Genomic DNA, 15240 nt, shown 5'->3' on the forward strand with positions numbered 1-15240 from the left:
TGCCCACAGTGGAAACTGCCTAACAATGAATGCACCCTTTATAGGCTTCTCTTTCTTCCCTTCTCTGACGCATTTTCTGACTCTCTTACCAATACTCCTTGCATTGCCTCCCAGATAAACTCCCTGCACCCAGATACATGACTCATGGTGGGCCTCTGGGGAGCCTAACCTAGAGCAAAGCTCTATGTCTTTTATCACACTACAGTTTCCTCAGCCACCTCAACACCCGCAAGTCACCAAAGGTTAAAATCATAGGGTGCTTACCAGAAAATACAGACCCAGGAACCCAAGGATGACGTCAGGAGTCTTACAACATTGTTTGCTGAGATTTGTAAAGATCCCAGCAACAGAAAGAGAAGGCCCTTTCTAGCTTGGAAGATACTCCTGGGACAAGGGTTCAGCACTAGCATCTTCTTACCAGTTTACCAAACCAGGAGCTTCAGACAAGAGAAGCCAGTGTTCTGTGTTCATGGCAGGGGAGTGAAGTTCCATTTCCTGGTCCTGCCCTACAGAGAAGTAGCACAGCAGCTCCTTCACAGGTTATTACTGTCAAAGCAGACTTCCCTGACTGGCTTCTCAGGCTCCCCAGGAGGAAACAGAGGCCAACATCTGTGTGGTTTCAACTGGCCTAAGCCACTGGGAAGGGGAAGGGTTTAGGGCTCAGAGAATGTGTCTCTCTGCCTCCATGTACCTGAGTGATCTGGATAAAATGAGCCTCAGTTTCCTCATCTGTAAAATGAGAGTAATGATGCATCCTGGGGCTGTTGAGTGAATTACATAAAACAATGTATGTTAGAGCCTAGCACTATGTAAGACATCCCACAAAAGTTAATTTCCTTCCCTGGTTTTATTGTACCTGTGAAACTGAGGCGATAAGAACTCACACTCTTATATGATGCTGTCTGTACTAACAGCTTTCACAAATCTTGTCTTCCCGGTCAGATTGGAAGCTACTCTGGAATCGGGCGAGCTCTTGTTAATTGATTCAATGGCCTTGACCTGCAAAGCTCTCTCTCCCACCTTGCCTTCCTCTTGGTTATCAAGAAGGTTCTGCAAAGATTGCCATCAGCAAGGCTGTCCAGCCTGATTCTTGAGTGGATCATGCCAGTAATTTGCTGTGATGGATAGAGTGCCTTAAACTGCCTGTGTAATTGTGGTGAGCAGCCACCAGAGTGGTGGAGCGACTGCGTTTAAGAAATTCAACTTGCAGGGAACACGGTGCTGCCTAAGCCACCGTCATTCCAAAATTAGACCTTTCCTCCACTCCATCATTACATGGGTAAGCAGTCAGAACACTTCCTGAATACGAACCACAGATCAGAAGTGATTTATAGAAACATTCACATGTGTGTAGATGGTTGGCAGAAGGAGGGAGGGTGGGAGCCCAAGGTTGGCCCCAGACCAGCCACAGGCCTCCTCTACCGCAGCTCTAGCAAAACGACTGCTCTCAGTACTACAGGGACAGGGAAGGACTACAGTCTCCTGCAAAAAAGAAATGTGAGCTTCTTTTGGTTCACAGACTTGCCAGATCATAAGGCCCACTTGTCACGCATGTTAAAAATTCAGTCATTCTGGATCTTCTTTAAAGACACTGATTCCGTGGGCCTAGCTTGGGGCCTAGACATCTGTGCTTCTGACAGCCCCCTCCATTAATGGTTCTCAGACTGTGCTGCACATTACAGCCACCAGTGGGGCTTTACAATATCCTGATGCCCAGGCCCCACCACAGACCAATAAAATCAGAGTCGCTGGGGGCGGCACATAGGCACTGGGGCTTTTTAAGGAGCTGTAGATGATGTTGATGTGCAGTCAAGTTTGAGAATCAATTCCCAATCTCTAAAAGCAAGCAAGTCTGGGAAATACAGGTTTCAGGGTAGAAGCCTATTTAGAAGAACCAAGTAACTCTTTTATTTGGCATCATCAAACTGAAATTCAGAGCCCTTGTTGGTTTAGGCAAATAAAATAGGGTTATGGAGCCTCTTTTCAAGCAGTTGTTCTGAAATCAGTTTCTAACACAGTTGCCTGGACATCAACTCATATCAGCTGAGTCACACCTATGTTTTTTAAAGGTTCTTGGGTCATTTGGATGCTCCTCTGGGTCTGGACCCACTGACTTCAGAGAATTTATAAAAGGTCAAATCCTTTAATTTATAATTATGTAGGATGCATATTTGAGCTCTGCCACTAGGAAGTTTCATGGGACTGAGCATTTCTAGGGAAATTTTTACTTTTTTAAAAAACAGTTTTTAAAATAAAAGATGTCTGGTCTATAAGTGGACATTATAAAATACATTTGCAACCTGGTGTTTCCTTAACTCGCGAGCCCCTAAATAGAAGATATGGTAAGATAAGTCAACTGTTCCTTTCCCCATATTCGTGCTACGTCTAGCCAAAAAAGGAAAAGGCCCAAATCTCCCTCCTGGCCTCAACCTTTGCAATAGCAAAGGTGGCTGAATCTGAAGCTATGAGGTCCCCGGAGTCCCTCCGCAGTGCTCTTGCAGGCCAGCAGCTTCCTGTGGGGGCTCCCCCTGGTGACAGCACGTGGGATAATTTCTGATTAGAAAAAGATCCCTGGGCTGGAAGGGCGTTTGTACAGCTTTCTGCAGCGGCCAGGGTGTGCTAGGTCTGGGTTTATCTGAGTCAGGGCTTCTCTGAGGCATGCGTTTCTCAGCGAGTCTCCCGAATTTTATTTCCAATCCTGCCAAGGGCAGATTAAATGGCTACATGAATGGGAAAATGCAGGAGGCTTTGAAACAGATGGTTGGCTTGTGCAGGCTCAGTGACTTGCCAAGCCCTGGATTGTGTTGCCATATGAATGAAAATCCCACTGCGGCTTGGTTTTCATTTCTCCAACCTATGGATGACAGCGGCTCCCTTGTCCCCTTGGCAGTGGGGCCTGGAGCAGTTACCTGCTATTATTCGCCTCCCATCAGGGTTCAACTTCTTGCCTCTCTGGATTTTCCTGGTCCCTTTCTCTGAAAGGGAGTGTCATTCTAGACTAATTTCCTGATGGTGTAAATGATTTAGCAGGGCTGATGAATATCAATAGAGCTGCAGATGGGTTTAAGGCGCCTAATGAATGTGACAGTCTCTGGTGCCAAATATTTTTCCAACTTGCATTTAGGATGCAAACAAGCTTGAATTGTACCCACAAAGGGTACTTCTTTAATTATGCATTATAAATTCTAAAGTCAGTAGTCAAAAGTGTCAGCACAGTGTGGCACAGATGAGAAGCTGTGTACATGGACGTGTGCTCAATGCACATGAGCCAGAGAGACCCCGGTTCGAATCCCAGCTCTGCTACTAATGAGCTGTATGAATTTGGACACGTTATATAATTTCTCAAAGCCTGCTTGTAAGATGCAGATAAAAATCCTTGCCCTTGGGCATTTAAAAAATAATGAGCATGAGAAAATGTAGCGTGGGTGGCATTCGCAATTCAACAAACAGTCAGTAAGTACCTACTATATAGAAAGGGCTGTACTAGGTGTGGGGAATTCAGAAGATTCTGGAAATTCACAGGTTAAGGAAATAACTGGAATGGTAGAATGCCAAGGGCAGGACAGAGGGAGGATGCACCAGGTGTAGGCAGTAGGAGGTGTTTTCTCTGTAAAGAACTTAAAAACAATAATAAAGCTGACTAAAATTTTATTTGCAGCCAGGTGCAATGTCTCATACCTGTAATCCCAACACTTTGGGAGGCCAAGGCAGTAGGCTCGCTTGAGCCCAGAAGTTCAAGACCAGCCTAGGCAACACTGCAAGACTCCCATCTCTACAAAAAAGTTTAAAAATTAGCCAGGTGTGATGGTGCTAAGGGAGGAGACCACCTCTCATATTGTCTTATGCCCAATTTCTGCCTCCAAAGAAGGAAAAAGTAAAAACTAAAAGGCAGAAATGAAATCCACAAGCAGACAGCCTGGCGCCACACCCTGGGCCTGGTAGTTAAAAAACGACCCCCACCTAATCAGTTATGTTATCTATAGATTACAGACATTGTATAGAAAAGCACTGTGAAAATCCCTATCCTGTTTTGTTCCGATCTAATTACTCATGCATGCAGCCCCCAGTCACGTACCCGCTGCTTGCTCAATCAATCACGACCCTCTTACATACACCCCCTTAGAGTTGTGAGCCCTTAAAAGGGACAGGAATTGCTCACTTGGGGAGCTCGGCTCTTGAGATAGGAGTCTTAGATAGCATTCAGCCGATGCCCCCAGCCGAATAAACCCCTTCCTTCTTTAACTTGGTGTCTGAGGAGTTTTGTCTGCGGCTCGTCCTGCTACAGTGCGTGACTGTGGTCCTAGCTATATGGGAGGCTGAGGTGGGAGAATGGCTTGAATACAGGAGACGGAGGCTGCAGCGAATCGTGATCATGCCACTGCACTCTAGCCTGGGTGACAGAGTGAGACACTGTCTCAAAAAAAAAAAAAAAAAAAAAAAGTTGATTTGCTTTTTATTATCAGCATTAGCCAACAATTTTAAACAATGTCAGTGATCAAGTTTCTTTATCCCCAAAATCTCTTGGTTTCAGTTCCAGGGAACTGTTGTGGTTACTATTGAGTTTTAATAGAATATATGTAAGGTATGTATTCTTGTTTTTTATTATTTGTCCTTTAATAAGCATTGTATTCTTTATTAAGGAAGTCAATTTGAAGAATGCCCAGTTATTCAAGGTGCCTTCCCCACTCCACTCCTCAGCACGAGTGGACTCAGCCTCAAGAGTTTTGTATAAAGCAAGTGTATAATGGTTCAAAATTGCTGGACCTATTGGTTCCCCTGAAGGTTTTGTCTCCAGCCCTGTGGCATCATCTCTTTCTGTGTTTAAATGGTAGATTCAAAAATGATGGTAGCTCAGTGATGGTAGAAACAAGGACACAAAGATCTTGAGTTACACCAGTTCTGTCATTTCTGTGTAATAACTCAGAGGTTTTATGTTTCAAATTTAGAAGAAGGAAACTCTGAACTTCAAGATATAATATTTTAGTTTGGCAAGTGCAAATTTTAGTTCATACATGAAATGTTTTACTGAAGTTGAATATATTTAAAATTGAACGTTGCTTTTCTAATAAAATTGTTAATTATTTGTTTTTAAAATGAAGGAACAATTTGAGAAAAAAATGATTATTACTAATCCTTATGTGATGATTACTGAAAATAATTTTATCACAGAGAGGAAGAGATGTTAAAAAATGATCTACTCCAGGCATCAAATAAACTAGGTATGTCACTGCAATGCATTACACAGTAAGTTTTTAAAACATTGATATTGACATCAATGGTGGCCTTTCTCTTCTAACATGGCACTTCTCTGAGATGAAAGATAGGAGTTCACAGTGAAAGAACTAGGTGCCTGCAGTCTTTTGAAAATTTGATTCTGCAGTTTTAAAAAATAATAGTAACTACTATCACTGAGCTCTTCCTATACGTCAGGTATGGAGCTGACATGTTACAAACATTGTTTAGTACTTTATCCAGCACTGTGAGGTGGATATTATTATACCTATTTAAGTGACGAAGAAACTGAGGTTGGGAGAAGTGTGCTCCAGGTCACAGACCTTGTTTGTGACAGAGCTGGGCTGACACTGTGGATTACCTGATTCAAAGCTTGTTTTCTTAACCACCACACCATTGGGAGAAGGAGAAGCTGATGCTGATTTCAGTTCCTGAGTAGACTGCAGGACTGGCTTGAGGCCTGCGCGATTCTAGACTTTATTTTTCTAACAACCATGCAATTAGATAAGACATTGACACTCGCAAATCAAATCAGGCAGATCTGAAATCCTGCAAACATCAAGGATTTACAGGAGATGAAGCTGAAGCCCAGAAGGAATTATTGCACCAATGCTCACACAGCTACTACTGGATCAAGAAATCAGGTGGGGTTTTTTTTTGTTTGTTTTTTGTTTTTCTTTTCTTTTTCTCTCTTTTTTTTTTTTTTTTGGCAGAGGGTGGGGGCGGATGCTCAGTGTCTTGCTCTGTCACATGGGCTGGAGTGCAGTAGCAGGATCATAGCTCACTGCAGTCTTGAACTCCTGAGCTCAAGAGATCCTCCTACTTGAGCCTCCTGCAGGAATGCACCACCATGCATGCCTGGCTAATTTATGTGTGTGTGTGTGTGTGTGTGTGTGTGTGCATGTGTGTTTGTAGAAATGGGGGATCTCACTATGTTGCAAAGCTGGTCTTGAACTCCTGGCCTCAAGTGATCCTCCCACCTTACTGGGATCACAGAAGAGAGCCATCATGCCTGGCCAGTAAATCAAGTTTCTATCTGCCTATACCATGCGGTCTCTGGGCCTAAATTATACACAATCAGCTGTTTTACTGTTCCAACTATCCCACATTCTTATTTCCATAGGTTTTGGCTTGGAAGGAGGGAGGTTTTGATTGTATGAATTTAGCCTTGAGGCAGCAGGCTGATGGTGTCACTGACAGAAAGGAGAACTGCGTGGGCGGAAGTTGCTCTAAGTACTCTGTCTGGGATGATTTTGGAAACTGGTTTTCCTCCTTGGGCTACAAATACTCAACTTCTCAGATGCTGCTGAATATTGACTATGTGATAACGTGCTTACACTCTTGATAAAGTCTCATCTTTCAGTGCTCCCCAGGAGGAGATTGTGTAGAACCATGCTCCTTCTCCTCTTGACTCATTCTGTCAAAAAACGCCTCTGGAATTTTATTATAGCCTAGTTCATCTTCCTGGCTTTAAAAGATTTCTATTATTTTCCCACAAGTCTGTCTCCTGATCTAAAGAATGTGAACCCCTAGCTTAATCATTTTAAAATTGTAATTTATATGACTATGGCTAAATTCAGGTTCCTGGGCTTTCCCCTAGATGTTCAGATTCAATAGGTCTGGGTGGAAGTCTTGAATCTGCATTTTCCATGAAGGTGTGTCGCAGGTCCCTCACTTTATAGGCCCCACTTTGAGATGCTCATAAGCAATGGCATGTTCTTAAGTTCTTTCCAGTCCCTTGCGAATGATAAGCTCTTCGTAGGCGTCTGCTGACTGAAAATTAAGGCCACTTCTATCCTCTACTGCAAATACACACTATTTGGAAAATTTCATTACTACTTCAGGCAAGGCTTATTTTAATTATCAGTGGTGTTGATTGTAACGTCATCTTTCTCAGACTTGTTAGTATTTTTTATTTAGTGTTGTTTTGTTTGAGGATCCAAAAGTTGTGTATGAAAGGGGAAGCTGCTGAATCAGCAATCTGACTTAGAAAAGCATCAGCAACATCTCGTAAACATTTCATGTTAACTGTTAAGAAATAGGTTGAAAGGTAGTCCAAGAAATAATAATCAATGTGTAAGTAGTGCTAACAAGAAAAATATTAAACTTAAAATAAAACTTTGGGTTTTCCTTTCCTGATAATATAGAAGGCATTTAATATTTACAGTCAAAAGAATTGATTAGAAGGATTCATGTAAACCAAATTCAAAGAAAACCCAACAGTCATTTTTGCAATGAGATCTCCCAAGTATAATGTAGGTGGCAGAAATCGGAATATGATAGAGTCTAGGAAATCTAGGATAGTCTCTTAAAATATAAAATAAAATGCCAGAGTTATTCTGCTAGTTTTTGTTACAATCATTATTTTTACAATTACACAAAAAAGGTTTTTTAAAATGTGGAAAACAATAGGAAGTGTATGTTTCTCTTGTCTGTCAATAGTTTGGGAAACAAAAATTAACAGAAGACCTTGATGATTTGCTCTCAGTCATTACAGCACATCAGACAAGATATTTACCAATTATTGTAGCATCTCCTGGTATTAGTGGACTGTTGGAGGTTTTTATCCATTATTTTCAAGGAATTCCACCTGGGAATTCATTCATCCTGTGCTATTTCATAATCAAATTGCTATACAAATGGAAGCACTTGGAAGTTTGTTGAGCAGAAGTAAATTGATTTCCCTTTTTACACAAATCTCATCTAAAAGCCAAGGTAAATCATTCTAAACTACCATCCACGTGGTTCTAATTACAAAATAAGAATAATTAAAAAGTCAAAATGCTCAAGAGCCCTCTTTCCCATGTTCTTCCAACCATGCCCTGTCCAAAGCTTTCTGAACTTTACATCTAAATTACTTAGCGGTGTTGCTGACCTCTGATATGTCAGAGAAACATGTTGCTGGTCACCTGCTAAACTCTATCTCAATTTAAAGGCTGCTGAAATGAGGAGTGAGGTTAGGGCCAAATGCATATTTTGAAAAGAAAAGCTCTAAATCCCCTTTCTTTTCTTGAATAGAAAAGCTCTAAAAGAGCAAAGACAATATTTCATTTTAATTTCTCTTGATGTTAAAGAATATTCTCAAGAGATGCTGATCTAAAAATAGAGTGACTATCAGTTATCTATAACATAAACTGACTTATATTTTTTCATCATGAACTCCAGATTCAGGACATAATCTCCATGGCCCCTCATTTCTCTGGATCAGATTTCCTATCAAGTGAGGGAAATAACTTTCTTCATAAGAAGCGCTGCCTACTTTAATTTTTTTCCAAAAGTAATGCTGGATGTAAAGGTCTCTGGTTACCCATGTCTTCAGGAAAAAGGAAAATGAAAGAAGAACATTATCTCGTGTTTACATTTCATGATGACTTGATATTCAATTTACTCACATTTACAGGCAAAACAACCTTTTGACAATTCATCCATCTAAATTAATGAATTGTTCTTACCCTAGATGTATATAATATTGCTCTTTAAACATCTGCCTGACCAAAGATAAAGTGATTCCAAAGATTGTGCTTTTATTTGGGCTTTAAAATGAGCTGCAAATGGATGTGGAGTTTTCTCTGGGTCTTGTGGGATGTTTCACTCTTCTTCCAAGCCATGTAACTCAATCTTGCTCTTCCCTGGCGTTTGCAGGTGGCAAGAGCTGTGCTGGAGGTTGAGGCCTTGCTCGAAGACACTTGCAGGTGCCACTTGTCTGAAAAGTTCCGACCTATAGTTGGTAGAAATCACATCAGGCTGAAGGCCAGGGGATTTCTCCTGGGCTTTCCACTTTACCTTTGTGATTTTGTCTAAGTCATTTAGCTTACTAGGGCCTCAATGTCCTCATTTGTAAAATAAGGAGCTATGCCAATTCCTTTAAGCACTACCTTTCTAGATTGTGTAACATATTATCTGCAAAGTGCTTCTATTAGTCAAGAGAGAGATACAGGCCGGGTGCGATGGCTCAAGCCTGTAATCCCAGCACTTTGGGAGGCCGAGACGGGCGGATCACGAGGTCAGGAGATCAAGACCATCCTGGCTAACACCGTGAAACCCTGTCTCTACTAAAAATTACAAAAAACTAGCTGGGCGTGGTGGCGGGCGCCTGTAGTCCCAGCTACTCGGGAGGCTGAGGCAGGAGAACGGCGTAAACCCGGGAGTCGGAGCTTGCAGTGAGCTGAGATCCGGCCACTGCACTCCAGCCTGGGTGACAGAGCGAGACTCCGTTTCAAAAAAAAAAAAAAAGAGAGAGAGAGAGAGATACAAACTCCCACATAACAGGGCCTCTGTGGTTTATAATGATACTAGCTAATATTTATTGAGGCCCTACCATGTGTCATGCAAAATGCTAAGCACTTTACATTTACCGCACTACTGGAAAATAGAAAGATAAATTTTTAAAAAAATTCTACACATTTTGGTATAGAATGTCCAAGAAGCCTTCATTGCTTTTATGTATGCCACTTGACTCAGCTAATATACAAATCATAGTTAAGTTATGGTCATATATATTTGTGCATTCATTTAACAAAATGCCAAGTCTCAAGTCAAAATAAATCTTCTCTTAGAAGTATTTATAGTAGTATGGCATAAACAACTGTAATACCCATATATGCTATTTTCACTTATCTAAAAGAATATGGAATATATATATACAGGGCATAGGACCGCCCAAAGTGACAATCTGACATTCTCTCTGGTGATGGAGTCTTTGAATAACTGAGGCTGGAATATCCTGGGGAAAGAAGGGAACATTGAAAATAAAATATTGCTCAATGTTTAAATTTCAATTTCAACAAATGCTGATTTCCATCCCAAAACAAAATACCAACTTGCAAAAGTCTTGCCAATATTCCATGAAAATTTTGTGAACTAGATTTGCTAGTTCCAAACAAGGCTTTTTGGCATCGCACCTCTACTCACTTAAAAAAGGTAGTTGATACAGCAAGAGCTGGATGAGACCAGATAACTTTGTATATTTAAGGTATGTTTATGGTAGTCAACATGCTGCTAATGAAAACTTTTTAATCATTGAAAAGTAAACTGAATAACAAGTTATAATGAATTATAAACACATGATGATAATTATGAACCAAAATTCTTTCATCATAAATTTTAAAATGTGCTGTAGATGCAGTACATTAAAAAAAAAAAACTTTAACGTTCAAACCAAATTGTAATTAGCTTTTATACTAAAAAACAAAACAAAACAAAAAGTGAACATTATGAAGCTCAGTTTCTTAGTCTTGAAAGAATATTAAATTTTATACTTAGGCCATTTTAAATCATCAGTGTTAATTTAGTTTCAATATTTTGCTAAACACAAAACAATGCACATGTACAGGCGTGTGCCTGTGTCGCTGGCTCCTGCCCTAAACAATAAGCTTTACTACCTAGTTTCTGAGCTGCATAAATAAAATGCAGAACAATGAGAAGGGGGAGTAAAGTTACTTTTATTCTTTGCATACATCTTAAACATTTGAAAATATAAAGAATAAATTTTAAACTTGTCAGTTCAGAATTGGCCAGAGAGGCTCAGGAGCAATGATAGGGTAATGGAAGGAAAGACACGAAGACATGACGGTAGAATCGTGTCCTTTCATAGTGACCCAACACAGCTGTGTCTCCACCTTCTTCAAGCCCTGGCAGACGTGTTACCTTGTGTAGATATAGTACCAAGTGAAAGTGGTTAGGATGTTTTCTTGCTCCTTTTCCTCCAGGCCTCATCTACATAATTCACTGACCATTCATATGACAAAATTACGTAAACTACTCCCAGGAAAATACCCATTTGTTAATATGCAAGCGTGTCCCACTAGACAGAGGGATGCAGCTCACCTACTAAAAAATGGGCAGACACAAAGGGAGCTTTCCAAAGAATTCCTGTTTCAGACCAATGAGGGGTGTGGTTTCAGGAATCTAGGGAAGGGCTCTTGCTCTAAGGACGGCTATGGTTAATGTTGGCATGCCAACCACTTTAACACCTTTGGACAAACACTTGCCATTTTTCTATAGCATTTTAAAAAATATAGAGCAAAAGTCTACCCAGACTCCTGGGAGAAGCTATTCATTCTTTTTTTAAATTTTATTTTAACAAATATTAATTGACTGCCTACCATGCTTCTATAGGCTATCCTGGTATCCAACAAATGGACAAAATCTCAGCCTCCATAAATCTTACGTAACAGTGGAGGAGACAAGTAGGTCATGACCAATGCATTTATGTGAATAGATTTTACCAATTTCTTCTATAGTAGTATCACCCCGAGTACCAAGACAGAATTGGGCACTTTAAACCTGAGAAACTGACTATGTCCATGTCCTAATTCCTCAGCTTTTCTGTGGCTTTTTCATGTCCCCATTAATGGCACAATTCTGAATTTGTGTTTTTGCCACTAAGATACGTTAGAAACATATTTAAGCTTTTGTGGCAGAATAACAGAGTGAAGTATTAATCAATGTTTTCCCCCAGTCCTTGGTATTTCCTTTTTTCACTAGTGGAGAAAAACTTAAATTCATACTGTTCTTTAAAACTATTTCTGTTAAGTCTCAGAGTTTTTCCAACATGATTACAAGGAGAAAGCTAAATGATGGGCTGGATGCTTTTTAACTAAATGAAGTCAAGACCTTTATGTAAGAGTAAAATAACAGAATGAAGTTAGAGAGGACATAGAGCTGGTGTGTACATTACACGTTTAGGTGAGTGACTTGATTTCTAGCAATAAACATTCTATCAAATTCAATTTCCTTTCAAAAACTTATAGTGAGTAAATGCAATTTCCCATTCCAAGCAAGCATGTCTCTAAGATTAAACTTATAGTCCATAGAAGATAACAATAAAAGTTTAAAGTCAGTACTTCTCCAAGGAAATTACTGCAAACCAGTTAGGGAATAATTTTATGAAAAGAAACAGAAGAAATACCAACATGAAGAAAAGAGACCTTCATCTGAATCTTGCTGTTTATATTCTTAGCGTGTTTAAAATAATCTTGTATTTCCCTATTATATATTAAGGATTTCTGGCTGACTCAGTGCTTCATATTCACCAACTCCTATGCCAATAATCTCCCATTCTTCAAAATTAGTCATGAAACTGAGTGCTGAAGCTTGTGATCCTCTAGCTTTGGTCACAATTTCAGCCAAGGCTAAATCAAATGCATTTCAAATAAGGTTTAACCTTCTAGTCCCATTACTCCCTAGTGTTACCCACACACTTTCAGCTGAGTGCCTTACTGCCTTCGGGAACAAGTGATGGTACCTAAAAGAGAAAACCAAAGCATGTTCTCTGATTTTTCAAAAGTCTAACCTTTGAAGGAAAACTGAAAAGATACTTGTGCATAAACAATGTGACAAATCTGTGAGGATGCTTGGTTGTGTAAGTGCAAGGCTTGCTGCCCCAGAGATTAGGAAATATTCCCCATAGCAAAGGAAGGAGCAGCAAGGAGTGAGTAAATACTGGGGGCCTTAACAGAGGGCCCCCAGTTTGCAATTGCAAACACACCTAGAGGCTTGGAGACCTGGTAAAAGAGGAAACCCATCTCTGTTTCCTGGCAAGAGCCTGGGGAGTAGCAAGATCTCAGGGTACTGCCTGTTATATCAACATAAATTTGCCAGAGGCAACCACATAGTTTAGCCCTGCACAGGACAGAGTGGGAGGAGCAGGCTCGTCCTCTTGTGTCTTGGAAATGCATGGAAATGAGTGAAGACCCAAAGACTTGCACTGGGGTGTGAGGTATGACATAGCAATAAGGACCAAATGGGAATGAGGACATTTCAGTGGATGCCAGCAGAAAATATGATAATCCAGATGAGATGGACACCCTCCTGTGCACCCCCCACCTCCCAGACTTACTATGATTTAAATTCCCAGTAACTTACTGCAATCCCTAGGAAATAGGTAGGAAATACTCATTATTGACTAAAACTAAGATTTTATCACCTACTTCTATGGGAGCTTGAAATAGAAATTGACTTATAGAAAAATAAATGTCCATTTCTTCCACACATAAGTGTAAGGACAATATTCCCACCTACTACATTTTTATAAGGAGTTTAGAATTTTGTCTTAATTGGGATTAGTTGGGGTGGTTCTGGGCAGGGACTCGTATTGGCAAACAGATTTTATATCTTTTATTCAGGTTGTTTGTTTGTTGTTTAGAGGTTGAAGGAATCAAGAGTAAGAGAAGACTTTAATTTACAGCTGAAAGCAGAAGTGGCCATTTGGAAGTCACTAGTTTGAATTGGCAAAGACTTTTTCCAAGATAAGCCAAAAAAGTGTTTAAAATTAGAATCATAAGGATTAAAATATAAAATTATGTGGTATCAAATATAATATTGCTCTCAGAAGTGTTATAAAAGTCTACAAAGTTGCATGTCATCAGTGATTTCTCAGCCCTAAGTATATGTCAAAGTCATCAGTAGAATTTTTTTGTAAGTAGATATAGCCAGGTCTTATCCCAGACCTGCTGAATCATAATTTCTCCTGGTAGGGCGTTTGCTGGGCGGTTATTTAAAAAATGTCACAAGGCTGTACAATAGTTAGTGACAATGGATGTCTGAGAAACCTCTTCTAATGCAACTGACTGCAAGTTTTATCAAAAACTGTGGAAATGGCCATTACTGTTTTCATTCAAAAATATTTATTAAGTATCAATAATTTCACGGGCCCTCTAGGAGAGCCTTCTGCTTTCAACTCTAATTTAAAGAGGATCTTCTCCTCTTCTTGATCGCCTTGAGCTCTAAACAACAAAAAACAAAAGACATAAAATCTGTTTGCCAAAACACGTCCCTGCCAGAACCATCCCCAAATAACCTCAATTAAACTGAAATTCTAAATTCCTTATAAAAATGTAGCAGGTGGGAATATTGTCCATAAACTTAGATGTGCAAGAAATGGAACTTTATTTTCTACCTTGCATGCAAGATAAAACACTGTTTCAACTTTAACACCTAAATGTGAGAAACGTCACATCAACCCACAGGTGAACTGAAGCCTAGTTCTTCACTCACGGGTTTGGCTGGGACTTTTGAAAGAAGCCCAGAGCCAAGCATACTTCCTGAATTCTGCCACTCACATTGTCCCCTCCCTGCTCAACTAAGAAGCAAATAATGTTAAGTAGTCTGTTAAGCCTCTCTTTCGGGGGCAGGGCAGGATGGAAGTTTAGTAAGGCAGTCATGCTTTCCTATGGTTCTGCCACAGCAAGTCCTAACCTTCTCCCACTCATCACCTTGCAGCATCATCAGCCACGCCAGGGAGCCAGACAAAGTCACATTGCTGACAGCCATAAAGGACTTCAGCATGTAGCAGACAGCTTTCCCTGACAGCTCTATATGAGACAATGTCTCCAAAATGCTGCTTTGACTGTATCTCTCTATAGCCTTCAGTGACTCCCCACTGCCCACAGGTGGCTTTCAAGGCCCTGCGGATCTGTCCTACCTCTTCTAGCCTATTCTTCCATTCCTTTCCTACATTGACTCTCTCCTCCAGCCAAATGGTCTGTTTTTTATATTTTGAATACTGGCCCACTTCTCAGTCTTTGTTCTGACTCTTCCATCTGCCTCTAATTTCCTTCCTCTCATCTTGGGCTACTGATAAATTACCCATCTTTTAAATCCCACATCAAATACTCCCCACTCCTTGAAGGCTTCTGCAGTCATTTTTTTAGAGATGCTGTAACAAAGTACCATAGACTGGGTGACTTAAACAATAGAAATTAATTTTTCATAGTTCTGGAAGCCAGAAGCCCAAGATCAAGGTGTCGGCAGGCAAGTTTGGTTCCTTCTAAGGGCTGCGAGGGAAGCTATGTTTCAGGCTTCTCTCCTTGCCTTGCGGATGGCCATTTTCTCTCTGTGTTTCACTCGGTCTTCCGTTTGTCAATGTCTGTGTCCAAATTTTATCTTCTTATAAGAAGACCAGTCATATTGTATGAGCATCGCTCCCCCATCCCCCAACCCCCCGCAAATAACCTCATTTTAATTGAACTACCTCTCTAAAAACCCTATCTCCAACTGTGGTTACAA

At 40.4% G+C, this 15240-nt stretch overlaps 1 protein-coding gene across 1 annotated transcript in view; it reads right to left on the reverse strand.

Moving 5' to 3' along the window:
• Positions 1 to 9431: 9431 nt before the first annotated feature.
• SLC66A1L (solute carrier family 66 member 1 like) overlaps positions 9432 to 15240 on the reverse strand; it is a 52261-nt gene continuing 46452 nt past the window's right edge. The window contains 2 exon segments of the mRNA XM_021934719.2: positions 9432 to 9870; positions 9872 to 9955. Of these exon segments, the coding sequence (XP_021790411.1) occupies positions 9763 to 9870; positions 9872 to 9955 (192 nt within the window). The 3' untranslated portion in view covers positions 9432 to 9762.

This window comes from Papio anubis, chromosome 2 (assembly GCF_008728515.1).
Source record: "Papio anubis isolate 15944 chromosome 2, Panubis1.0, whole genome shotgun sequence".
In the NCBI taxonomy this organism is placed as follows: Eukaryota; Metazoa; Chordata; class Mammalia; order Primates; family Cercopithecidae; genus Papio; species Papio anubis.